This window comes from Dipteris shenzhenensis, chromosome 8, assembly GCF_047967505.1.
Source record: "Dipteris shenzhenensis isolate YYH24624 ecotype China chromosome 8, Dip_SZ_1.0, whole genome shotgun sequence".
Classification (NCBI taxonomy): Eukaryota; Viridiplantae; Streptophyta; class Polypodiopsida; order Gleicheniales; family Dipteridaceae; genus Dipteris; species Dipteris shenzhenensis.
The window spans coordinates 38,664,640-38,692,539 of NC_141603.1; the positions used below are offsets into that span (position 1 = coordinate 38,664,640).

At 46.5% G+C, this 27,900-nt stretch overlaps 1 protein-coding gene across 1 annotated transcript in view; it reads right to left on the minus strand.

Moving 5' to 3' along the window:
* LOC147899476 (uncharacterized) overlaps positions 1–27,900 on the minus strand; it is a 249,471-nt gene that overhangs the window by 125,881 nt on the left and 95,690 nt on the right. Inside the window, exon 8 of the mRNA XM_087377736.1 lies at positions 21,168–21,326. Coding sequence (XP_087233862.1) covers positions 21,168–21,326 — 159 coding nt within the window. The remainder of the gene's footprint in view (positions 1–21,167; positions 21,327–27,900) is intronic.

Here is a 27,900-nt window from a genome sequence, read left to right on the forward strand (position 1 = left end):
CAAGTAGGTTGTTTCTTAAAAAACGGGCTCCAAATGAGGCCATTTTTAGAGCGACCAGTAGTAGAAACGTCTCCATAACAGTAAGCAACTATTTCCCTCACAAAAACACCCCCAAAATAGCAAAAACGAGCTGTTTTGAGCAAAAAAAGAGCTGTCTTTTCCTCTACGAAGACGCCCACTAATGCCCACAAGAATGGTGACCAAGTTGCTCCAAATCTAAGCACAAATCTGCAGCAAACTCAAGGCTGATAGTCGCAGCAGAAATCGCAGAAATCATGTAGCAGCTCCACGAATCAAATCCACAAAAACAGCTCCAAAGTCGATGTAGATTAGCAGCTCATGGAGAGGCTAAGGGTGAAGGAAGAAGGGCTGCCTTCCAAGAGGAAAGAGGGAGAGTAGCTCCTTTTTCTGGACCTCCCTCACCTCAATCCTTTGGAAGAGAAAGGAGCAAGAGGGAAAGGACTAGGAGAAGGAAGGACGGAGGAAGAAAGAAAGGGAGGAGGAAGGATGGCTCTGATACCACATGGAACATGGTGGAGAGGGAGAGGGAGAGAGAGAAGGTAGGCTAGGGAGAGAGAAGATAATAGTCAAATGGAAACATAATGAAGTGAGAGGAAATGGAAATGAGCAATAGACCAAAATGGAAAGACTCAGATTGATAAAGCTTGATGCAGACTCATTGATGTGTTGATGTAACACATAAGTACAATCATATATAAGATAGGGCACATAGTAGAATATCAAAAAGTATATGGGATATCTCCCAATATGACACGTGGCACTCACGCATAAGACTCTACTAGAACTCCTAGTAGAACATACTAAAACACTCAACTTGACTTCATGTTCTACATGGGCTGTCTGCATCCCTCTCTCCTCTTTCTCCTTTTCGTCATATCTCTATGTGGCCCACTCTCTTCCTATCTTGCTTCCATCACTTGGACCATCCCCACTCTCTGATGCTCTACTTGCAAGAGTGAGGTCATCATTTACTTATGTCTTCGTACCCTTTAGTGTTGTCCTCATACAAATGAAGGTGGATCTATCCAATTGCTATCTGGAATCTCGCTACCATTGGCCTTGTTGGTGAGTCGGCTTTACCCACCCTCCAAGCTGCCTCAAAAGTGAGATTGACACCCATCTTGGTGATTAGTCATTCACCATCAGCCATCAGAGTATCGGGCCTTGTTGTTCCTTCTCTTGTCCTCCTGTGAGGCATCTTATATGAACTCCTTTGGGACTGAAGTATCCTTCTTGATTATCCGCTGTGAGAATTCAGCATGGCTTCCCCTACAGAGTGGCCTGCATGGCTGCCGTTTCCTTCCTGAGCTTTTCATTCTCTGATTTTAATTCCTCCATTGTTTTCCCTTCTATCTTTCCCCATCTTCTCTCTTATTTTTCTCATTCTGCAACTCCTCTTGTATCCATTCCCCCGTGCTTCTTCACTCAAAAATGACTTTTTCCACGTATTTCTCACTCAATAGTGCCACGTTTGTGGCTTCTAAACCGTCAAATTTCTCACTCAACAGTGCCACGTTTGTTGAGGTGAGCAAGGACGTCGTATGTAGCATTATGTCATGTCCTTACCATATAGGTGTTAGGATAAATGTGATCAAGGGATTGCTCTAAGGTGCATGTGTGCATCTAGGAAAGTCACATGTGTGTTTGTGTGCGTGTAGAAGAGGCACACTTAGTGCCATAGACCATGACACAGGTGATGATGTAATGCAAAGGCCCCCACATGGGGTGGTGCCTATGATTGTGGAGTTCCTATGATTTAGGAGCTACCTTCTTTGATGTAGGAGAGGTGCCATTGATTTAGGCCACCCTCTCTCCATTTCTATAAAAGAGGGACCTACCGCTCACAATGAATAGAATATCCATTTGAATCTCTCATGTGTTCTCACTCACCTCCATGATGAAGCTCTCCTCTCTCCCCAAGTTCCAACATTTGGTATCAGAGCCTCCTTGATTCCCTAGCCCATTGTAGCTTCAATATGCCACCTCATCATCTTCTTCTCCACCCTCCATCTTCTTCTTCATTTCTGCCCTCTTTCTCTCCAGATTTTGCTTAGCTCCGCTCTCCTCCATTAAGTGACCATTCCTAGAGCCCTCTGAGCTGACGTTTCCTCTATTTGGGGCACACCTTTGACACCAAGCAATTAGAGAGAGATGCCCTCTACAGCCCGTGCCGACACGATCTTTGCTCGCCAAACTTTCAAGAAATTCTGCCTACTGACGCGATATTTCACCAATTCCTCTTAGACACGGGTGGGCGACACTATGAGCTTGCTGCTTATGAAATTTGAGCTTAAATGCTTGCTGGAATAAGGAGAAACAAGCAAAAGACCAGTCTGAGAAGGCGCTATTGTCATGAGCAATGCTGCATGTTTTTTTGGAAATCCTCTCTGGTGGAAGTAGCCCTCAATAAGAGCTTCCATTTGCCTTTGAAAGATCTCTCAAAGCTTTTCTCTTCAGCTTCAATTGCACCCTCCAATTTCAGACTGCTCAATTTGGGGGTAACAGTGATATCTACTTCTAAGATAAACCATTGAATGTGGCTAAGTGCTAGAAAGTTTCATTATTATCTAAGTTATCTTTGGTCTTTTGGATGTTTGACCGTTGGAAGTGATCTGAGCCATTTTTCAGTCTTATCTTTGGAGCACTGTCCTGCAGTTTGACAGTTTTGGTAAATGCTCATAATGCATTTATGATATATTTTGAATTGAATATGCTTGAAAGCTATTTTTTGAAGCAATAGACAATGTATTTTCTTTATGCTAAGAGTTTGGGGTATCTAACTATCTCTCCAACCAATTATACTTGTGGAGAAGGAGACCTCTTTGTAAGGGACTAGACACTGCCACATTAGTGGTAAGACCTTCCCAATATGCCTTCATCATATTGTTCCTCTAACATTGATTATGTATCTCTGAGAAAAGCATTCCAAAAGAAGCCTAGAATGAGAGTAAAGCCTTGTAATGGTGAGTATTTCATCAAGGTGAACACCAAGAAAAAGATACGTGCCTTCTGTGGAGTACCCAATCATACTATGGAGTATTGCCACCTAAAAAGGTTTTCTCTATAGCTGTTCTCCAAGAGACAAGCCCAAGAAGAGGAAAGGAATGACTCCCAAGAGAATGAAGCATTTCATGTGAAGAAGAGCTGCATCAATAACAAAGAAAATCTTACTGAAGGAAAGACTCCATCAACAAATGAAGAATCAAACTTTGTGGAAGAAGATAAAGACTATGCCTTTTAAGCACTTTGTCTTTTGAATTTTATTTATCATCACTTGGTCAATTTTTGAGGTTCTTTTCCTGGAATAGTACTCCAAAAAGAATTTTATGTGTTTTGTCTTTTGTAAATCACCTCTGGTCACCATATGATGTAGGCCATGTGATGTGTGTTTGCTTCCATGATACCTCTTGCAGACATGAGAAACTAGGTTAACACAAAGGCCTATGATTAATCCTTGTACATGTAAGAAAGAAAGAAAGAAAGAAAGTGTATTATTGTCCACTAGAGGCCAAAATGGGCCCATGGGACATCAAGAACTCTGCATACAAGATAGCACAAAATCAACGTGCCCCAAAGAAGAGGCATCGTCGAATATCATCTAAGTGCTACGCAATATAATGCAAGTGAAAGCACATAATGTCAAGTCTGAGCCTAAATACAGAGTAAACTAGATGCACGGAAACCGCCCCCGGATGCAAAATGGGGGGGATGAGCACAATATGCCAATGCAAAGATACAAGTCCAGGTGTCAATGAGTCTGAGAACCAAAATAATACTGGAAATCCTGTCCATCGACTCTGCCTCCTGCTATGAGAGTACAAATCTGGGCAAAGGTGAGGTGAGCGGCTGGTGGGGCGAGATCTCCATGAGTAAGTCTCCTCCGAAATGCTGCCATCATCCTGGATCGTCTGGAGATGAAGCGGCGAGTACGTCCCCTATGTAACAAGATCCTGCGGCGTCTACAAACCATCTCATATGTACATCCACATGGTGGAGGCACGTGATCTGTGTGGGCTCTGCCGTCCTCGTGCTCCTCCTGGTCTCTGTCCTCTGGTATGGCGTGTGTCTGAGCTCTATGAGGCTGGGCTCTATCACGCTCCGGTCTGTGCTCTCTGAGGTAGTCTCGCCGAAGCATAGTGGCCTCCCTGACATAAAGGGCTAGGCAATGCTGATCCTCGTAGTCCATCACTCGTGAGAGAGGTCCAAAGCCATCCGTGAAGAGACAGTGGAATCTACCTCTGATCTCATAATATAGCGGGCATCTGCAAATGAAGTGCTCCTCTGACTCCACCTCTCCCATGGTGCAACAAGGGCAGATCCTGGTCTCTCGGCCTGGTCGCCGTCCATCCTCCATGCGTCGCATCCTACCAGCCTCTATCTCGAGCTGATGCGAAGAGACTCTAAGCTGGCCGAGGGCAATCCTCAGTGAGTGGGACATGTGGGTACCTGTATAGCCTGGTGGGATGACAAATCCATCCTCTGAGATCCGAAGGAAGTGGTCACGATATGTGGCCATCTTCACCGGAAGCTGCGTGGGATAAACCCAAGTGCGATACGTATGAAGCTGCAGCAAGTTTGCTCTCGTGACCTGGCTAAGCTCGTGGCGAGTCAACTCAAGATGAGGGGCATCTATGCTGTATCGGAACGGAGGCAGTCTATCCATGTCTAGTCCAAGGGATGTGAGCCACCTAGTGAGTCTGAAGTACCAGCAGTATCGGGTCCCTGATCGTGCCAACTCCATAGAAGATGCAAGTGCTAGCCATGGCAACCGAGCTCTGCCTGCTGCTGAGTCTCCAAACTCCCTGACCCTGTGCAGATACATGACCGACTGAAACGCTGCATCCAATGCAAGGGGAGTAGCTCCAAACTCTGCTAGTATGATCTCGTGCGGAACTGTAGCCTTGGCCCTAATGAGCCGAGAGAACATGATGATCTGTAACCTCTCTACTCGTCTCCAATCTGCAGCGCCGAGGTCTCCTGCCCAGAAAGGAGCTGCATACATCGCAGCTGGTCTCACCAATGTATCAAAAAGCAAGGATTTCGTATCGGGATGCTGAAAGTGGGACTGAAAACACTGACGCTCAAGATGAGCCAACGAAGCATACCCTTTACTAATCCTATCTCGTGCTGCATATGTCATGGTGAAGACCGGTCCCCTGAAAACTGCCCCCAAATAAGTGTACTCTCTAACAAGCTCAATGGGCTGTCCGTCATAAGTGAAGTGAAACTCATCCATGCTGTAAATACGATCAGAGGTGTTGAAAACCATAACCTTGGTCTTGCCAAGGTTTACGGTCAACCCCCTGTCATGGCAAAACCTGTGGAGTGCCTCAATATGTGCCTGAAGGCCCTGAGCAGTAGAGGAAATGAGAACCACATCGTCCGCATATAGGAGGATAGGAATGGAGGATCCTGAGAGAGTAGAGCCCACACCACCTGTCATCTGTACAAACATCTCTAGCTCATCAATGTATAATCCAAAGAGAGTGGGAGAGAGCGGGCAGCCCTGCTTCACCCCAATCGTGCTGCATACCTCCTCTGAGAGCCCCTCACATGTCCGAGCCCGACCAGTAACCCTCTCATACAAAGCCATGATAGCCCACTGTATCTCTCCACTAAAGCCCATCTGGCGAATCCTCTGAAACAATCTAAATCGCGGAACTGTGTCAAATGCCTTCCTGAAGTCCACGAAGCAACAATAAAGCCGTTGCCTTCGTGACTTCGCCTCCTCCACCAGTGCCCTAAGTGTGAGGATGTGGTCAAGTGTCGAATGATCCCTACGGAATCCAGCCTGCCCTCTGGCTCTGAGTCCTGTCGTCTCGGCATGGTCATTTATACGGCTTTCCAAAACTGATGCAAAGATCTTGGCCATAACGTGGCCGATCATGATGGTCCTGTAATTCGACGGCTCCATAGGGTCCCCCGACTTGTGGATAGGTACTATGGTATTGCCTAACCAGGACTGTGGTAGGCCTGTACAAACAGACTCATTGAAGAGATGGGAAAGAACAAAATCTAAGGCATCAATCCCATGGATTACATACTCCGCTTGCAACCCATCATGATCCTTAGCTCTCCCGTTCTTCAATCGGTGGACTGCTGGCACGGACACTCTCTGGTGTGAAAAGGATAGATGAAGCTGGCCTAGGGGAATGGGATAAATCGATGGCTGGCTGATCTGGAACATCATATAGAGCTGAAGTATATGCAGACCAGACACGTGGATCTGTAAGGGGGCTCTGAGACTTCGAGCGGAGGAATTTTCGCCAGAATTCCTTGGAGTCACAGCTGAAAAGCAAGCTTCTCAGCTCCTCCTCATTCTGGGCTAGAAATTGGCGTTTCTTGCGCCTAACCAACCACTTGTAGTCTCTCTTGGTTTCGGTAAGGAGGGGAGACTTCTCCTTGGTCTCAAGGTGAAGTTTCCTGCGGAGTTCCTTACACTCCTCGTCATACCAACCGTTGCAAGGAACAAGACCAACCGGTGGGGGACTAGACGAATGACACGTGGCAGGGAAGGACATGTGGGCAGCAGAAACGAGTGAAGAATGTACAAGTTCCCACCGGTCCTGCGTGGATGGTAGAGCATCTAATAGATGAGGACGGAGTAGGCGGCTGAGGTTCTGGCTATATACATCATCGAACTGGTGGTCGAAATGAACCTCATAATAGGATGTGCGGTCGTGATGACGAGGGGGGGGTGGGTCATGGGAGACATGGGTCAAAGTAAAGTGGATGAGTGCATGGTCGGCAGAGGGCATGAAGGGGCTAACAGTAAGGCTATGGATGGAAGGGACTAGAGTCGGGGGACCTATGATGTAGTCGATCACGCTAGTGCCACGCCCAGAAGCAGAAGAGAATGTAGGCATGGAAGACTGTGGCCACCTGGACAAGCCGTTATAAATGACCATACTGTGCGAGGTGAGGAGCTCCAGTAACTGACGTCCCTGATCTGTGGGCTGTACTGTGCAGTCTGATGAAGTCCGACAGAGGCTATCATTGTGAGATGCCGGAAGTATGACCGGATCCTCCATGAAGTCATAAGTGAGGGCCTGTCTGTTTGAGGTCCTCGCGTTGAAGTCCCCTAAGAGGATGACTTCTCCGCGATGTGAAAAATCTGCAATGTCCGCTGAGAGATCCTCAAATATGGACTGGCCTGGTCCAGTGGAAGAATAAAACGACTGCGCCGGGGGGAAGTAGCAAACTGCAATAAAGAGATCTCGCTGAGAGGCTCTGCGGTGGATGCGTACCCACAAGAATCGGGCATGTAAGTCCGCTCTCTCCACTGTGATGATCCGATCGAGATGCTCTCTGTATAAAATGGCCACTCCTCCAGATCCTCTCACTCCAAATGCTCGAGTGTGCTGTCTGAAGGCAGATCTCCATGTATATCCTGTCACTCGTGGCAAAGGTCTCTCTGGACTCTCGTGTGTCTCTGTGAAAAAGATGATATCTCTCCCAAAGAAAGCCCCCCGTAGATTGCCTGGCTGTGCTGTAAAAGAACCATTGCAGTTCCATACAGCGATGCGTAGACTATCTGACAGGTGGTGTGTCCCATGAGCCCTGTCCCGTCAGGCGGTCGGAGCAGGAGGTGGAGGTGGGGCCATATCTGCTGGTCTGTCATCCCTAGGCACTGTGGGAGCACGCCTCAAGGTGCCTGTGATGAGTCTGCCGTCCCTGATCACTGCCCACTTGCCCTGAGCTCGGGCTGCGTCTCTCTGAGGCAAGAGCGCCTTGCGCTCCTCAACCTGTATCTGAGTCAGATCCTCGTCCATGGATATCTGTGGGTGGTCTCTGAGTGTCCCTCTCCTCCTGAGGGCAGCTAGACGTGCCTGGGCATCTCTGAATCTGATAATGAGGGGCTGCTCTCTAGTACGATCTCTCCCGACTCTATATGCTCCTACTATGCCATGATCCTGTACTCCCAATGTCTGAGAGACAAAGGTCACAGCCTGTGTCATCGTGGGCTCTGTCTCCGAGGGCAAGATACCACGAATGCGAATGTTGAGGGCCTTTGTGGCCCTCTGCTGTGACTCGGCCAATGTAGCTGATACAGTCGATCTCTGAGGCTGTGATGGCTGACGGCGGACGACATCCACCCACTCTGTGGCTCTCTGGACCTCTGTCTGAAGGGAGGTCAAACGCTCCTCAACCGCTGCTACTGCTGTAGTGGGAGATGTGTCTATGTGCTGAACGCGAGTCTCGATCTGTTGCACTCGCTCTGTGTGTCCATGAATCTCTCCAGCAAGAGTCCTATGAGTCGCCTGTAAGACCTGAAGATCTGTTCTAATGGACAAGATCTCCCGGTCCTGCTGTGTCACTCGATCAGTAAGAGATGCAACCTGAGCTGTAAGGAGAGCAATGGTCTCGTCCTTCCTGTGAAGTATCTGAAGGGCATCTCGGAGGTGGGCCTGAAAGTGCTGAAGCTCTGGTAGGATGTGTTGGCAAGGACAAATAGTGCAAGGCATGGAAGGCGAAAGAGAGGGGGAAAGGGGAGAAACCGGTAAGGTGGGTAGCGGGGATGAGGGAGAAGGCTGGAGAGGGGGAGAGAAAGCGGGTACCGAGGATGGAGAGGAGGGGAAGGCTAAAGTTGGAGAAGGGGTAGGAGAAGAAGCGACCTGAGAGGGGAGGGGTGAAAAAAACTGCGGGTACAAGGTGGCTATGGGTGGAAGATGAGATAATGGGGCTGAAACCGGTGTACCTGTGACTGGGAGTGCGGCAAGTGCGGGCACTGCGCTGGGCGGAAGATGAGATAGTGGAGCTGAAACCGGTGTACCTGCGACTGGGAGTGCGGCAAGTGCGGGTACTGCTCTGTCCTTTGAAGAGGATGCAAGTCCTCTTCTACTATAGTGCAGCATGTCGGTCGTGGAGGCCATTGATGTTGCTGCTGTTGCTCCTTCTGTAATATGCTCGACGACGTCGGCCATGTTTAATTACTGAAAACGGGAAACTGGCGGCATTGAGAAGCAGGAGATGGCGAGCGCTGCCAATGCGCGATGAGCGGGTGAGCTGCGAGGGGGAGGGTCTGAGCGGGGTGAGAGGAGCTGCGAGGGAGCTGCGAGGGGGAGAGAGGAGCCGCTGCGAGGGGGAGGAGCTGTGAGAGGGGGGGGGGAGGAGCTGTGAGGGGGGGGCGGGGAGCTGCGAGGGGGGGGAGCTGCGAGGGGGGGGAGGGGCTACGAGGGGGGGCTGCGAGGGTGCGAGGGGCTGCGAGGGGGGAGGGGTGAGCTGCGAGGGGGGGGTGAGGGGCTGCGAGGGGGGGAGGGGTGAGCTGCTAGGGGGGCAGCGAGGGGGGGGTGAGGGGCTGCGAGGGGGGGAGAGGGGAGCTGCGAGGGGGGGTGAGGGGCTGCGAGGGGGTGTGAGGGGCTGCGAGGGGGGGTGAGGGGCTGCGAGGGGGTGTGAGGGGCTGCGAGGGGGACTGCTAGGGGGAGAGAGGCTGCTGCGAGGGGGTAAGGGGAGCTGCGAGGGGGGGGTGAGGGGCTGCGAGGGGGAGAGGGGCTGCTGCGAGGGGGAGAGTGGATCTGCGAGGGGGGGGTGAGCTGCGAGGGGGAGAGAGTGGAGCTGCGAGGGGGGGGGTGAGCTGCGAGGGGGAGAGAGTGGAGCTGCGAGGGGGGGGGGTGAGCTGCGAGGGGGGGGTGAGGGGCTGCGAGGGGGAGAGGGGCTGCTGCGAGGGGGAGAGGGGAGCTGCGAGGGGGGGGTGAGGGGCTGCGAGGGAGAGAGAGAACCATTTGGGGGGGCCTATCCCATTTTTGTAAACCTTGACCCTTGGAAACCTTTGCTAGCATGAGATCCTAGCCATAGATTTATCCTTGACCAGCATGAGATGGCGTGAGAAACTATGTGACTACATAGCAAGAGGCAAATCCTTGAGGGGGGGTATGTTGGGATAAATGTGATCAAGGGCATGCTCTAAGGTGCATGTGTGCATCTAGGAGAGTCACATGTGTGTGTGTGTGTGTAGGTTCACTAAGGCAGATCTTACATCTTTCATGTCTGTCTTTATGGAACTCTTTTGGCGATCCAAACATGGCAGAAAAAGTCTCAGGCTGCTTTCGATGCATCACATTTGTTCTCCCAAGATGCATGGTGGATTGAACATCACGGATATTCATGTGCATATTATTGCCCACAGGGGGAAAATGTTGCTGCAATTTTTGCAAGGTGATCAGCCTTGGGCTCTTATGATTAGGACTCTGGTCACTCATATCAATATTTTTGCATTTGGTCATTGGCAACTCGATCACTAGGATTTCCTTGTTGGCTGCACTGATGGCACTTTGCCTGGATGCCCTTTTGTCTCCCGCTTGCTTCTTGACTGGAAGCATGTTCTTTCTCATCTGGAATGGAATGGACGGCAATCTTGGCTTGGGAATTCTTTATGAGCTGAAAGCATTCACTGGTCGAAAGTCTTTCAGCCTCCCTTGGCTTTACAGGAACCTCGACGTTCCTACTTTGTCTCGTTTAAAGGCATCACCTCGGTTGCTGATGTTATAGATGATGCTGGTACTGTGCTCCCCTTTTCCCTAGCAACCACTACATATGGATTGGGCTCTCATTATTGTCCTTTGTGGCGACAAATTACTTCTATGCTTTCGCCCTTTGTTCCGATTTCTCCTTTGGAACTCCAAGACCAACTCCATGACTGGAAGATTGGACTTTGACTTCTCCAGGGTTCTCTTCTCGTCCTTTGAGGCTATCTCAGATTACTGTACCTGCATTGTATAAAATCCTTTTGCCTCAACCTTGGGTTTCAGAGAGAGGTGATTTTGTTTGGCGAATGCATCGCCCAGCCAAGTGGTGGAGGAAAAGATTACAGCAACTTTGGGCCTATAAAGTACTGCTTCGGCAACAGGTTTTCTTTTGGCAAGTTCTTTTGGGAGTGTTTCCATCTGGACAGCTATTAGCTCATCGACACATTGCTCCTGCACTTTGCCATAGATGTTTTGCTTCTTTGGAGACTGTGCCTCACTTGTTTTGGCATTGTCCGTGCTCTCGTGAGTTTTTTGATCTGCTTCGATAGCACTTGCAAGCGAGATTCCCATCTATTCCGTTTGGGAAGTTCTTCTGGCTATTTGGGTTTCATCCATCTAGACCAGAGTTTCATCTTTTCTTTGTTTGGGTTCGCTACTGGGCACTATGGACTTTATGGACATATAGGAATTGTAAAGTCTTTGGTGATCCTACTTTCTCTCTGTTTGGCTTTTTTAGGCGTTCTCTGCAGCAATCTTTCTTTGATTGCTTGCAGACCCGCTGCATAGATCATGAGGTCTTTTTGGCATATACTGAAATTTTTAGTTGATGTAATTGTAGCACCTTTTTTTGAGGTTGCTATTCATATAATATAATCAACCAAAGATTTCACCAAAAAAAAAAAAAAAGTGTGTGTGTGTGTAGAAAAATTTGCCTGTGTCTATGCACCTTAATTTTCTCGGGATAGAACTGCAATTTGGGATGCCATGCACCAATATCCATGGAGATATCATGCCTTCATATGTGGGGATTTCAATAATGTTCCGCAACAGGGTGACAATACATCAGGACATACTCATATGTTAACTCCTGAAAGGCATGCATGGTCTCAATTACTGATGCATCTTGATTTGGTTGATCTTTGGAAGGAATTGCAGCCTTTGTCACCAGGCTACACCTTCCAACATAATGCCCTTTCTTCTTATCAGGCACGTCTGGATCACTGGTATAGTGTAGCTCTACAACAAAATGATGATTTTACATGCAAAATGTGGATTGACTATGCCTTTGTGCATTCAGATCATGCACCTTTATGGTTGAGGTTATCTTATTATGATATGCCAGATGATAGACTGCCTCAAAGGCGACATCTAATTGTGAACAATAGCTATTTGCAGCATGTTGTTTTCAAGGCCATGGTTACTGAAGCATCTCACTCTCTGTCTTCTCAGAGCAATTTTGATATTGATAATGCATGGGATTCTTTTGTTTCCAAAATGCAAGTTGTAATTAGAGATTATGGCAAGTCTTACATGAAGACTCTGAGAGAAACTGTTGCTCATGCCAAATTGACTTGTCAAGACCTCACCGAACTCAGCCATCTTCGTCCATCATCTTTGCATGAGCAAACAACACTATGCCAAGCCAGACATTGTCTTCAAATCAATGATCATAGGAAACTGGCTAAATGGGAGACTAGAGCAAGACAAAGAGCTTTTACAGATAAAGGCTGCTCTTCCAAACAATTTTTTAAAAGCTTGCATCAGAAGAGATTAAAATCAAACATTTGCAGGGTGCTTCTGCCTGATGGGGTTCATGGACTACATCACGGTCACAGCTTGCTTCTGTTTGTGTCCATCATTTCTCTCAGCAGTTTGGTTCTGTAGATTCTCCCTCGTAGCAGGTTCTGTCTGCAAGAAATTCACTTTTACAGCATGTTTCTCCTATTATTTCCACTACTCAAGCTTTGGAATTGGAGGAACCTTTTATTGAGAGGGAATTGTCACATGCAATCAAATCCTGTGGTAGATGGAAATCTCCAGGATGGGATGGTCTTACAGTTGAGTTTTTTCTAGAATATTGGCCTCTTTGCTTGGCAAAATCAGAAAATGCCAAACACATGGAAGAGAGGTCTTGTTAAAATCCTTCCAAAAAAGCAAATTTGTGAATCTTTGGCTGATTGGAGACTATCACGCTTATGCCAGTCATTTACAAAGTCACTACTAAAATGATTGTTGATCGGCTCAAAGGTTATGTACATGATGGGTTGCATCCTGCGCAATATGGTTTTGTTCCACGTAGGCATATCATAAATAACATTGCTAATGCTTATGTTGGAATTGAATATGCAAAATATATGCAGCAGGATGTTTTGCTATTACAAGTTGATATTGCCAAAGCCTTTGATACTGTTAAGTGGGACTTTATTTCATCAACTATGCAGGCATTGGGATTTGGCACAAAAATGCAGCAGGTTATCAATTGGCTATATCAAGATAGTAAAGCTGCCTGCATTCTTTCAGGGGATATTTCTACAACCTGGACTCTTGGTTGTTCTCTTCGGCAAGGATGTCCCCTCAGTGCTTTACTTTTTGCCATAGCCACTCATCTAATGCTTCAATATATGGACCACCTTTTGGACACTGGCATGTTGCACGGATTGGAAATTCCTGGTAGCCATAGCATGATCGCTCAAGCATATGGTGATGATTCTTTCTTTACTCCGAAAAATACTCGGAGCGATCTCTCCATGATTATGTAGGCTCTTTCTACATACGGTTTGGCTGCTAGTCTTCGTGTCAATTTTCAAAAATCAAAATTATTGCCGTTGCATGCTAAAGACTGGCATAGTCTTTTGTGGCCTTGGGAAATTGTTCCAACTTCTCAATTGATTCGACATCTTGGCCATCCTATAGGTTGGGGGCTCACTCGTTCTCAACAAACTGATTGGGTGCTTACAAAGTTGAGGGCAAAACTTGAATATTGAAAGCTTGCAACTTGGCCATTACATGTTCGTTTGCGAATAACGCAATCCATTCTGATAGCATACATACAATTCTATCTACATCTCATCATGTTCACTAAGGCAAATCTGGTTTCCTTTATGTCTGCTATCATGGAAATTTTCTAGTGTTCAAAAAATGGCAAGAAAAGTCTCAGATTACTATCTATGCATCGTCTTTGCTCTCCAAAGATGCATTGGGGACTGAACATACTCAATATTCAAATGCATATACTTGCACACAAGGGGAAAATGATGTTGCAGTTTATGCAAGGGGATCAGCCTTGGGCTTTCATGATCCGCTCTCTTTTATTGCAAATTGATACTTCTGCTTTTGGGCATTGGCAGCCTACACAGTGGGATTTCCTATTTGGCTCTATTCAAGGCAAGATTAGAGGCTGTCCTTTTGTCTCTCGTTTGCTTCTTGATTGGAAGCATATTTTTATCTCACTTGGAATGGCATGGCAGGGATTCTGTGTCGAGAAATTCTTTGAGGGCTATTTATTGGTCCAAAGAATTCCACCCTCCTTTGGCCATACAAGAACCCAGGCATTCTTATTTTCTCTCTTTCAAAGGCGTTTCTTCTGTGGCGGATGTACTTCAGGATGATGGCACTCTTTTATCTTTTTCTATGGTTGCTAGCAAATATGGTTTGGGAGCTCATTATCGTCCTTTCTAGCATCAAATTTCACAAATGCTCCAACCGTTCTTGCCGGTACCTCGTTTGGAACTTCAGAATAGGCTTGAGGATTGGACTCTACATTCTTCTTCCTCTTCAGCCCGTCCTTTGAAGCTTTCACATATCACGGTGCCCTCTCTCTATAAAGTGTTATTATTTCCGCCTTGGATTTTTGACAGAGCAAATTCTGTTTGGCATATGGATCGCCCACTACAGTGGTGGAGAAAGCGGCTACGTCTCCTTTGGCATTATAAAGTCCCTCTTAGGCAACAACTTTTCCTTTGGCGAGTCATACTTGGCATTTTTCCATCTGGGCAGTTACTCGCGCATAGACATATTGCTCCGGCTATTTGCCACAGCTGTCTACATTCTGCTGAATCTGTGCTTCACATCTTCTGGCACTGTCTACACACTTGTGACGACATGGCACATCATGTACGACCACATAGGATAGTTGATGCCATCGAGCTTTGTCCTCAGCATTTCCTCACTCTCATCCGATAGAGGCTTCGAGCGAGGTTTCCTACTGTTACTTTTGACAGGTTCTTCTGGTTGTTTGGAGTTCATCCACCTAGACAGGGTGTGCGCTATTGGGCACTGTGGACTCTATGGATGGACAGAAATCAAGAGTCTTTGGTGATCCTCTTTTTTCATCTTTTGTTTTTTTCAAACGATCTCTGCAACAATCATTCTATGATTGCTGCCAGACTCATTTGATTGATCATGATGTATATACAGCTTATATTGAGATTTTCAGTTGAGTAGTAGTTACTCCACTTTGAAGTAACTATGAATGTAATTATTTTACAGCAATAAAATATTTCTTCTCACAAAAAAAAAGTGTGTGTGTGTAGAAGAGGCACACTTAGTGCCATAGACCATGACACAGGTGATGATGTAATGCAAAGGCCCCCACATGGGGTGGTGCCTATGATTGTGGAGTTCCTATGATTTAGGAGCTATCTCCTTTGATGTAGGAGAGTTGCCATTGATTTAGGCCACCCTCTCTCCATTTCTATAAAAGAGAGACTTCCCTCTCACAATGAATAGAACACCCATTTAAATATCTCATGTGTTTTCACTCACCTCTGTGATGAAGCTCTCCTCTCTTCCCAAGTTCCAATAATAGGAGACCATAGCATTGCCCAGTGTCTGCTTCTGCCATGTGTCTTTCATACAGTCCCTTGTCAGCATAATGTACATAGTTTTGCACATTCATGATATCCCAAAAACTTTGACTTTGACAATTTCCACCTTACATATCTGGTAACTTTGCTGTAAACAGTTGGGCTTATGAATGAGGGAGAGAGAGAAAGAAATAAAGTTTATCAAAGTCTACAGAAGGCTGGTGGGTCTATGAGACTGAGAGAAACTTGATACAATAAGCGGAAAGGGTGGAGCTACTAAACGAGCATCATCACCCATGCTAAGTGCTAAGTACTACATAGTCATAGCATCATCATCATTGTCATAATCATCATCATATCAAATCCAATATCAAGTTTGATCACATACATCGGATATATGAATGGGGATCCAAAAAGGTGTAGGATATCATGGTGGCCTTGATGATGGGCAATGGCTCTGCATTTGACAAGGGCCACAATAGCCCCTATTGGTCGTGCCCCGATCCTGAACATGAATGGGATGTCACCAAGCATGATCTGTGTGCCCATCCTTTGTTGAGTGTGTCGTGTTGCTAGCTCTAGATCCCTATCTCATTGAACACCCATAGTTTGATGGTTTGTGTGATCTCATTGGAAGAACTCCATAAGCATACTGTGAGATGAGTCTCACAGTGTGCTCTGCCCCTGTCTCTGCAATCTGAAGAGATGCTCTCTATGCTTAACTGCCTCATGGATGAAGGTGGCCAGGCATCCCTAATCTGGGTAGGAGAGGAATTCAGACAGGGACCCGAAACCATCCCTAAAGAGACAGTGAGACAATGGCCTCAGATCTCATAGTATACAGGGCACTCAAGACGAAGTGCTCCTCTGACTTGATCTCATGTCAATTAGACAAGGTACAGATGTGACTCTACCTAGGTACCCCCTCCGCTAGTCCACTCTCAAATGTGGAGTGGGTGTGATGAAACATGGAATTGTCCAATCGAGACCCTTAGTGAATATAGGAGGTGGATCTAGGTATGCCCTGGTGGATCAATGAAGCCCTCCCCAAAGATGCATAAGCAATGATCCCTGTAGAGAAGTTGAGCTTTACTAGGAGCGCACTCGGTGCCAATCATATTCTAAATGTGTGTCGCTGTAAAAGGTCCTCTCAGATGACTTGGTTGACCTCATGATATTTGAGAGAGAGAGAGAGAGAGAGAGAGAGAGAGAGAGAGAGAGAGAGTTTATGAAAGTCTTCGGAAGACCGATGGATCTATGAGACTGTGAGAAACCTAATACAAGCCAGCTGAAAGGGTGGAGCTACTAATTGAGCATCCACACCCATACAAAAAGCAAAAAACTACATGCTACATAGTCATATCAAAATAGTACTCATCTACAACATCATTATCATCAACATCATCGTCAGAGTGACAGTCATCATAATACAAAGTGAAGTATGCTCCAAGGTCACTGTGGTCCCCGCCTCATCAGAAGTGAGGGAGCGATAGCATGAAATCAAGTGTTGTCGGCTGCCTGTGGATGCAATCTTGCGCTATCTCCTGGTCACAGCTCTGGCGTCTAACAAGAGCGACATTCACCCTTGTCGGTCACGCTCCCACTCTGAACATGGACCAAGCATAGTTTGTGCATCAACCCTCTACCTGAGCTGCTGTGTAATTGGCTCTGGGTCTCGATCATGCCTAGGGCCTATAGGGGGGGAGTCTGTGTGGTCCGACTGGAAGAACTTTATGATCTTGCTCTAAGAAGAGTCTACCAGGGTACGCTCCTCTTGTCTTGAGATCGAAGTAGGCGGTCACAATCTTTGTCTACCCCATGAATGAATTGCGGCCAGGCAGCTCTGATCTAGAAAAGAGAGAAATCGGATAACAACTTGGAGCTATCTTTGAATAGACAATAGAATCGCCCTTTAATCTCGTAGTAAATTGGGCATCTAAAGATGAAATGTTTCTCTGACTCAACCTCCTACAGACTAAACAGAGTGCATATGCATCTCTCCCTGGGTAGACCCTCTTCCCAACCACTCTCAATACAGATTCTATGAGAAACTACCCAATGGAGATCCTCAGTGAATGGAGTAATGAATATGTGTATATCCTGGAGGGTCAATAAACCCCTCATCCGAGATATGTAGGCAATGATCTTAGTAGAAGCTGGGCTTCACTAGGAGCTCATTCGGTTCCAACTAGGTCCAGAATGTGTGTAGCTACAGAAGATCCTCACGTATGGCATCGCTGACCTCATGATACCGGAGTGGGAAAAACGGTGCATCAATGCTTACGTGAAAGGGAGGAAGTCTATCTATATGTAGCCCTAAACGCTCAAACCATCTCACTGTGTGTGCAAACCAACATCTCTAGTCACCTACCGCCGCTGATAGTGCCATGGAAGAGGACATGCTAACCATGGTAAACTGTTGCGTCTAGAGGTGTGACCTCCGTATGCCTTGAATCGATATAAGTAGGTGATGACTTGAAATGTTGCATCGAGCTGCAATGCTGAAGATCCAAACACAGCCTGGATGATATGGTGAGGAATTGACAACTTACCGCAAATCTTCCATCATAGCATAAGAATCTGTAGTCACTCCACATGAGCCCACTTAGTATCTGACAGGTCCAGCCCCCAACAAGGGCTGCCATACATCCCCGTTCGTCAAACCAAGGAGTCAAAGAGTAGGCCTTTGGTCCGAGGGTCCTAAAAATTTGAACAGAAGGATAGCCTCTCCAACCTGGCCAACGAAGCATATCCTCTACTCAGACGAGTCTGCATCGCCGGTCTCATGGCGAAAATAGGTCCGAAAAAGATAACCCCTAAGTAGGTGTATAATTAAACAATCTCGGCTGGTGACTCGTTAAAAGTAAATTTCTATGGATGCATTGTGACTCGAGATGTATTGAAGATCATGACCTTGGTTTTACCAAGGTTGACCTTCACATCATACGACTCATAGAAAGATTGTAGTGCATCTAAGTGCCTCTAGAGGCCCTCTGCTAAGGACGATAGGAGTCCCACATCAGCTGCATAAAGCAAATCTGAATCAGAGTGACAACAAGAGAGCATCCAAGCCCCTCTGGTGTCTGCATGACTGTCTCAAGCTCATCGATGTAGAGGCCAAACAAAGTGGGTGATAGAGGACACTCTTGTTTGACCCCAATAGTACTCAAAATCTCATATGTCTATCTAGATCCTGTCCGGACTCTGCCTAAGACTCTCTTGTAAAGTAGTGGCCACAACTCTAACCGCATCACTCATTGGTGTACTCTCGATGCATGAGATGCCACAAACCCTGATGTTGAGACCCTTACAGACTCTCTATTGCTGCTCCATGAGAGTGGCCAAAATTGTTGCCAAAATTGTTCCCATTTGTCCACATCCACCCATCTAGATGTCTCCTCAATGACCAATTGCATGCTCGCAATCTGTGCCTCAACAACTAGAGTACTCCTTGGGACTGTACAGATGGAAGCGAACTCCTGAAGCTGCAAAATGTCCTGTTTGAGCCTTTGGATAAGGCCAGCTGGATAAGGCCAGCCTGCTCTTGAATAAAGCTGGCTTGATCTTGTATAACACGAGCTATCTCCGGGGAGTAGCGGGCTGCTCCTATGCAAAGCGAGTTAACTCCACCTCTCGTGCTTGTATACAAGGTACCTCTATGATTAGTGCCCCCCATGTGTCTGGTGGGTCAACTAGTCCCCGCCCTAGCTGAAACTAAAAAGGTTGGGGTACAAAAGTAGGAGGGTGGGGCAGGATGGTAGGCGGTGATTGAGTTGGTTAAGAAATGACGATGGCTGAGGCATGGATGAGAGGATCCCACTAGGGTGCGAGAGGGATAGCTGAGGCACAGATGAGATGATCCCGGTAGGATGTGGGAGAGATGGCTGACTAAGAGGGAGGGGTGAGAAGAAAGTTGAGTAATGTGAACCTATGTGTGTCGCCTCTGGTGAGGGTGACACAAATGATGAATCGGATAGAGAATCAGTGAGACTAAAGAGGAAAGAGAGGTCAATGATAGACCACCTGTTGTGGGTGTAACTGTAGATGTAGTAGGCAGTGGTTGAAGTAGACCCCGTCGATGTAGATGTAGCTGGAACTGAAGTACATCCCGTCGATGTAAATGTAGCTATAGTTATAGCTGAGGCTGTAGTATATCCCGTCGATGTGGAGCTCTTATGGACCACCGTCCACTCCAAGACCGCTCCGATTGAAGCACTTATTGAAAGAGAGAGAGAGAGAGAGAGAGAGAGAGAGAGAGAGAGAGAGAGAGAGAAAGAAAGAAAGTGTATTATTGTCCACTAAAGGCCAAAATGGGCCCATGGGACATCAAGAACTCTGCATACAAGATAGCACAAAATCAACGTGCCACAAAGAAGAGGCATCGTCGAATATCATCTAAGTGCTACGCAATACAATGCAAGTGAAAGTACATAATGTCAAATCTGAGCCTAAATACAAAGTAAACTAGATGCAAGGAAACCGCCCCTAGGTGCAAAATGGGGGGATGAGTACAATATGCCAATGCAAAGATACAAGTCCAGGTGTCACGGAGTCTGAGAACCAAAATAATACTGGAAATCCTGTCCATCGACTCTGCCTCCTGCTATGAGAGTACAAATCTGAGCAAAGGTGAGGTGAGCGGCTGGTGGGGCGAGATCTCCATGAGTAAGTCTCCTCCGAAAAGCTGCCATCATCCTGGATCGTCTGGAGATGAAGCGACGAGTACGTCCCCTATGTAACAAGATCCTGCGGCGTCTACAAACCATCTCATATGTACATCCACAGGGTGGAGGCATGTGTCCTGTGTGAGCTCTGACCTCCTCGTGCTCCTCCTAGTCTCTGTCCTCTGGTATAGCGTGTGCCTGAGCTCTATCAGGCTGGGCTCTATCACGCTCCGGTCTGTGCTGATGGACTCTGAGGTAGTCTCGTCGAAGCATAGTGACCTCCCTGACATAAAGAGCTAGGCAATGCTGATCCTCGTAGTCCATCACTCGTGATGGACTAAATGAGAGAGAGAGAGAGAGAGAGAGGTGGGGGTTTCCACAACTGACTAAATGAAATAAGGTTACACAGCCCCGTGGTCACCAACACTTACGTTTCATTTCTTGTTGGTACCCTTTAATGGAAATAGATGTTGGAGGATGATTCAAACCCACAAGTGCCTTTTGCAAATCTATGGGAGACACCACCAAAGATGTATAACAATCTGTCTTGAGTAGGGTTTGCATGCTGTCTGGTTGGAAAGGCTCTTTGACTTATTTTAAAGCACATTGAATTGGTTCCTAGAAGGACAAGTAAGTCACTATCCCTTTGTTGAAAAATTGGTGAGGTTGTTTGGATGCTGTCAAGTCCATGTGGCTGTTTGCCTCATCTTTGTGCACCATAAGATGACTCCTTCAGTGACATCTAGAGTACTAACTGATGTCATTGTCACTAGGTCCATGGTTGAAAACCCTAGTCTAGGGGCAGCGAGAATTCTTGTACATGCGAGTAATTGTGTCAGGTGCAGGATGGGGCTTTCATAGAGAGACTAGTTGAAGAAAATAGGAAGAACGGGGCTATGGGGGGTTGCTAGGACGCCTCATCCAGTCCAAAAAACTGTGCAAGAAGGAGAGAGCCTCATAGATTTGAAAATTTTAGTGTAGGAGACTGGATATGAAGGGTGAAGCAAGGGAAAAGGTTAAGTAAAAAATGAAGAGAGGGGAGCAGACGAGGGGACATCAATGAGCTTCCACATCACAAACATTTGTAGGGCCTTATTGAAAAACCTGGGATTCTGTAACCTTGCTTCACCCTTTACCTTTCTATTGATTTCCAAAAAAAAGTTCAGGCATATCCCAATATTATATGAGTTTCCATGGTAATGAAATACCACCTTAATTACATTACCCAAGGCAGATAGTGATCTATTGATGCTTCCAGATTCTTTGAGGCGCAGACCTGCAGCTTCAGTCTGCTTTTGACGTTCAGACCCCGCTAAATCAACCAAGTAGAATCTTGATATCCGTCTATTAAGAACTCCAGAGTCTTGGCGCTGATCAAAGACAGATGGCAGGAAACTTATAAGTACTTGCAGTCATACATAAAACTCGTTTCTCAAACATGACAAGCCAATATAATCAGTTTTCCGTAAACAATATTCAGAACTATCTTGTTTTTTCTACCAAGAAGCATCTTGTCATTTAATGTGGATATCTGGAATAATTTGAACATACACAGTTTGAATTAGCGCAATCCACCATAGAGAGATAAAGGAGATGAGGGTAGAGATAGAGTAGATTTGACAACCGATTGGGTCCCTGTACCCACAAAGGGCCCCCTCCCCCAATCAGGGGAGAATTTGCTTTATACTTGGAGAACCGAGAAATACAAAGAACACTCTTCGAGAGAGCACAGAACGCGCTTCTGAAGAGCTCACTTTGCACATGTAGAGAAGACCCAAAGACCTAAGAGGCAACACCGACCAATACCGAGACCTTGATGCTGTCCACACTGACGATGTAGGACGCTTATGAAAAGCAGGGGAGAGGCTTGTGCTGTCCACCGGAATGCAGGGTTACTGCATGAGTAAGAGAGTGAAAGCTAGGAGTGATTGATCCTATAAGAGAGCTGAGAGATGACTGAAATAAAGAGCTGAGAATGAGCTGTGTAAAACTGTAAGAGAGAACTGAAAAGAGCTGCCGAAACAGACCCCAAACCGTACTCCATTTGCTGTCCCGACTCCCCGTTTGATGCGCTGCGTGAACACCTTCACTGATGCGAAAGGCTGAGGCTGGTCAGAGGGCCACTGGGGGTGCGTGTCAGGCTGTTGAGAGGGAGCTGAGAAGGGGCTGTAGGAGGCTGAAGGAGGGGGGGAACTGAATGAGGAAAGAGGGCCTGAAGGCCCCCTATTTATAGCGCTTTTGGGACTGGCTGGCTTGCACAGTAGCCTATAAAAGCAGCCCTTCCCCTGCCATTCTCTTCACTTGTTCCAGCCCTGATGGGGGCCAAAAGGGTTCCTAGCTGGACCTAAACCTAAGACGGAAACACTACCCTACGGTTCTGCAGTGGGTAGTAGTGAACAAGGACCGGACTGATCTTCTGACTTGACCTAAGGCTGAGAGACTGACTTACGTAGCTTGTGCCTGACTGTCCTTGGACAAGGGCTCACAAAGGGGCCACAGCATATGACAAAATCTCCTATTAGGAAACTATTACGCACTTGTCGATGTAGCAAGTGTGTCACTTTGCACCCAAGTGTAGGGGTGCATGTGACATTCCCTCCTTAACTTGGTGGTAGGTTCAATGCTTCCAAGTAGTCTACCAATATCTGGGGAAACTCCTAGAAATATCTTTGTCCAACCACACTGCTTCATGGGTACCTCGATCAGGGAACTTGGTGTAAAACTCCTAGATCTTGCATCCTGACCCATGCTTGAATTTATGAAGAAGGATCTGTTCGGGCTGCAAAACTTTGGCTTCATCAAGAACTTCAGGTTGTTGCTCGTCGAAAATCTTTGAAAAAGGAGGTCCAAAATATGGCTTCAACCAAGCTACATGAAACACATTGTGCATAGTCCAATTGTCTAGAAGGCGTAACTTCATTGAGACATCGTTGATCTTTTGAATATTGATCTTTTGAATAATAGGGAATGGTCCGAAGCTTTTGAAGGACAGCTTAGGACATCGCTTGCCCACCTGCTTTAATCGTTGCTTGATAATGCATAAATACACCCATTGATCCTCTTTATACTCGACATTTCGTCTGGATTTGTTAGTGTGGCACGTATACGATGCTTCAGCTTTGGCGATGCGGTTTTTCATGGACTCCGTAATCTTTGCCATGGATTTGGTCGTTTTGTTGGCTTCAAGAGATGGAGACACCATCCAAGGGAGGAGTGAGGTAAAACGCCGTCGAAACGCCGCTTGATAAGGTGTGCGACCAATACTCGAAGAATAGGTATCATTCAGAATAGGTATCGTTCAGAATGGCTTGCACAAGTGGAAGAAACTGCTCCCATTTCCCCTAAACATCATGACAATATGATTTCAAAATATCAAATGCCATACCATTATACTTTTCTGTCTCGCCGCTCGATTGCACATGGAAAGCACTAGATCTGCAGCTTAGTACCAAAATTATCAAACAAGGCTCCTCAAAAGTTAGATGTAAACTTGGAGTCCCTGTCGGATGTGATGGTCTTTGGCAACCCTCCAATGGGATACCGATACTTGATAAACAAACGAGTTACATCTTCAGTGTTGGCCATCTGTTTGCAGGGAATAAGCATACAATATTTACTAAAGCGACAAACAATAGTAAGACATTGAGTATTACGCGTACCTGCGGATGCTGAAGTGACCCCACAAAATCCATACCTATGTCCTGAAAAGGACCGTCGTTGGGAATTGGCAATGGCATAAGTAATCCTGCCACTTTCTTGTGGGAAGCCTTGACCTTTTGGCATATCTGACAATTCTGAACATAGCCGTATACATCCTTCCTCATCTTTGGCCAATAGAAATAGCGCTCTAACTTATCCAAATTCCCGTTGATACCTCTGTGACCACCGGTAAGGGAGTCATGGGCATCGTGAAGAAGTTTTTCTTTGAGTACACATAATCTTTTCTTATAGGGGCACCGAGAGAAGAGCATCCCCTTCTTTTGTCATACAGTCAAAAATGCCCAGAGTTTTCAGCTCAACAATAGAGGTTGGAGGCCCTCCAGAACCCCTCATTGGGACAATTTTCAGATTTCCGCACAGATGTGCGGAAAAACTTTTGGCGTAGGCTCTAGAAATCCCTCAGGAATAGAAAGATCACTTTTTTCTTTTGGCTTTCTATTCATGGAGGGATTGCAGTGAACCTATGGAGATCTAGGTTTGGGGTTGACCCTACTTGTCCTCATTGTCACTTTGCAGTTGAGTCAGTACAACATTGCCTTTGGGAGTGCAGACAGGCGAGGATGATCTGAAAAGGTGTTGCTAGGATTTTCAGTATCTTTCATACTGCACATTTCTATATGACCTGGGGTTCGGTAGCATGGTTATCTCTTACTAGCCCTCAGGTGTTTTTCGAGGGACATGATCTAGATCCAGCTCTCATTGTACGGCAGCACTCAGTGGAGTCTTGTTCCCTTCACTCCTTTCAGACTTGCTCATGCCTCAGTAGACACATGATGGGAGATTCTGGCTAGCATTGCACCTTGGCATATTTGGAGAGCCAGGTGTACAGAGGTGATGGAGGGTACCCAGGTTTACCCTTCCCAGGCTACAGCCAGTATTTGTACCAACACAATACACACTCTGATGGCCATCTGGGTGAGCATGCAGGGATCCTCTAGAGCAGTCACTACCAAGAGAGTTACTTTTTTTAGAGTTTGGAGAGGATCTCCTTTCTTGTCTAAGTCTCCTTCAGGGTTGAGGTGGCATTTTCGCTCAATGGTTTGGATGGAACCTTTCCGACTGAGAGCATCGGCCACGGGGTTGTTTTTGCCGAGAGTGTACTCGATCATTCCCCCAAACTGCTAGAATATATGGTTTCACCGTTATTGCCGATCGCTCCATCGTGCACTAGGCATTGTCTGAAGCCACTTAAGGGCTTGGGTGATCTGTCTTAGCCGTGAAAGTCCGTCCGTAGAGGAAAGGCTTCCAATGTTTTAATGCTTGGATGACACCGAGGAGCTCTATCATAAACTAAATAGTTCTTTTCAGCATTGTTAAGCTTTTTGCTGTAATATGCCATGGGCCTATCCTCTTGCTTTAAAACTGCCCTGATGGTTACATTGCTAGCATCTGTGATTACTAGAAATGGATCATCCCAAGAGGCTACCTTCATAATTGGTGCTGTTGTGGCCAACTGTTGCAAGTCATGGAAGGCCTGCAAAGCTTTGGTTGTGACTTGCACTTTTGTATGCGTGTCTTTACCCCCTTGAGTAAATCTGTAAGAGGGGCAACGTGTGTCAAGAAACCATACATGTGCGACCTGTATGCTTGACACAAACCCACAAAGGATCGGATCTCTTGAGCCGTCGTGGGGACAACCCACTTGTGATAGCTTGGATCTTCTCTAGGTAAGCTGGTTATCACGTAATAACTGTAGGGCACATCGCACATCCTTAATATGCTGCTTGGCTATAGCGGAAAAGATAAGGATATCATCGAGAAAGATGAACAAGCACTTCCCAATATACTTTGTGAATACCCGTGACATCATCTTGTTGAATGTTGGTGGTGCATTCTTCAGACGAAAGGGCATGATGACAAACTCGTAATGAGATTGCTCTGTTCAAAAAGTTGTATTTGGGATGTCAGCTTCAAAAATCTGGACTTAACGGTAGCCATTCTGGATGTCAATCTTTGAAAAAAATCTTGTACCATTGAGTCTTTCCAAGATGTCCTCGATGCAGTGCATAGGAAGCTTGTTGCTTACCGTAAGCTTATTGAGTGCTCTATAGTCGACACATAGTCGTGCGTACTTATCCTTCTTTGCCCCACAATTAGAATGGGTGCAGCAAAAGGCGAAGAAGAAGGTCTAATAAACCCTACACACAATAATGGAGACAATTGCTGCTCTAATTGCCCCTCCATAGACTTGGAAAGTTGATACCGGAACTTACTTGGAGGTGTTGAGTCCGGAAGTAGATCAGTGTGATGGTCTTCCGGTCGGTTGGGAGGAAGCTAGGGTGGCAGATCATCCGGAACATGATGTCTTGGTACTCTTGGAGTAGATCCACCATTGCTTGCCCCATTGGAGGAGTGGCTTGAACTACAATGATTTGGCAATGGACGTAGACAAGCGCACACATGCCACCCTTGCGGGCGGCATGACCTGCTTGAATATGAGAGATTAACGGAATCCCTGGTATGCTGCGATCACCGCGTATCATTTAGGGCTCAGAAAAACCTTCCACAATCGTGAAGGTATCCTACCGCCAACAATCAGGCATTGGTACATGCTCACGGAACCACTGAATCCCAAGGATCATGTTGCACCCCATCAAAGGAGTCAGAATAAAATCCCACTTAAACATGGCCTTCTGAATTGAAAAAGTGAAACGGATGGCCTTATGCGTGAAGTGTGTGGACAAGCCGGGCGTGAACCTATCCAGTGCCAACTCGTGAGGCACCAAAGTGCACCCTACTGTCTTGGCAAGTTGAGGGGAGATGGCATCTTCTGAACTCCCCATATTGAATAGGACAATAAACTGATGCTCGTTAGCTGTGCAGTACGCTCGAATGAGCGCCTTCTTTTGATATGAAAAATGCCCTCCTTCTTACCTTGAAAGACCACCGTGGGAACAACGTTCAAAGTAGGGAAGATGGCATTAGTAGCTGAGGATGGAAGCGGGGATGGAAGAGCTAATACATTGGCGATGGACAAAGTAGGTGCTTTCGCAGTCTTCTCCGCAAGCCACTTCGGACAATCCTTCTTGCCATGCCCAACGATGTGGTAGTAATGAAAGCAGCAATGTTCTTAGTGGTACTGCTTTTGCTCGTCGAAGATAGCCTCCCATAATACTTTGCGTTAACTTTCTTACCCGGAGTCATCTTTGGCTTGGACTCCTTTTCACCAGAAGCTTGACCGTCTTTCTTTTGGAACTGGTTGTCCTTCTTCTGTTCCTTACCCGCTGTGTTGTTTGACTGCTGCGGGGATCGATAATCCCCTGTGCCTTTTCTGCCCGTTTACTGACATGCCAGATGTTACCTGGGTTTTGTTCAATCAGAGGCATCAATAGTCAGGAAACCAAAGAGCTCCAGGGCATACTTTAAAATTTTCAAAACAAACAATTCTGTATTTATCTTTTGCATCACACAGCACAGATGGGACTTGATCAGTTAAGTGAGCTCCGCCACCAGGGGTGCGGGGAGTGACAAGAGAGAAATGTCCACATTCAGTTTTTTGAAATCTGTGGTTCCTCTTCCTTCCAACTGATTTTCTGCTTCTTTTTCCTCAAGACGTTGTTTTGTCTGGTCCAGCAGTCTTCTGCTTTCTTCTAGCTGGGATGAATGTTCTTCAAATTGCTGTAGGAGGACCCGATTCTTCTCTAGAAGGTTCACCATCACTTCTTGAGCACTTGGTGGAAGCGTATCTTGTTGGTAATCTTTCTCCTCTTCAAAGTCTTCAATGTTGAATCCTTTTCCTGATCCTTCCATGGCGCTTGATTGTGTGTGTTTTCTGGATCTCAACACAACCATACACTCGCGGTAGTCAAGCTGGATACAGACCGAAGCTCTGATACCAATGTAACATGCAACGGTAATCTGATCGTGTAATTCATAGCAAGACCTTCTTTAAACCTTTAGAGAGGAATTAGCACAATCCACCATAGAAAGAAAGAAAGAAAGAAAGAAAGTGTATTATTGTCCACTAGAGGCCAAAATGGGCCCATGGGACATCAAGAACTCTGCATACAAGATAGCACAAAATCAACGTGCCCCAAAGAAGAGGCATCGTCGAATATCATCTAAGTGCTACGCAATATAATGCAAGTGAAAGTACATAATGTCAAATCTGAGCCTAAATACAGAGTAAACTAGATGCAAGGAAACCGCCCCCGGGTGCAAAATGGGGGGGATGAGCACAATATGCCAATGCAAAGATACAAGTCCAGGTGTCACGGAGTCTGA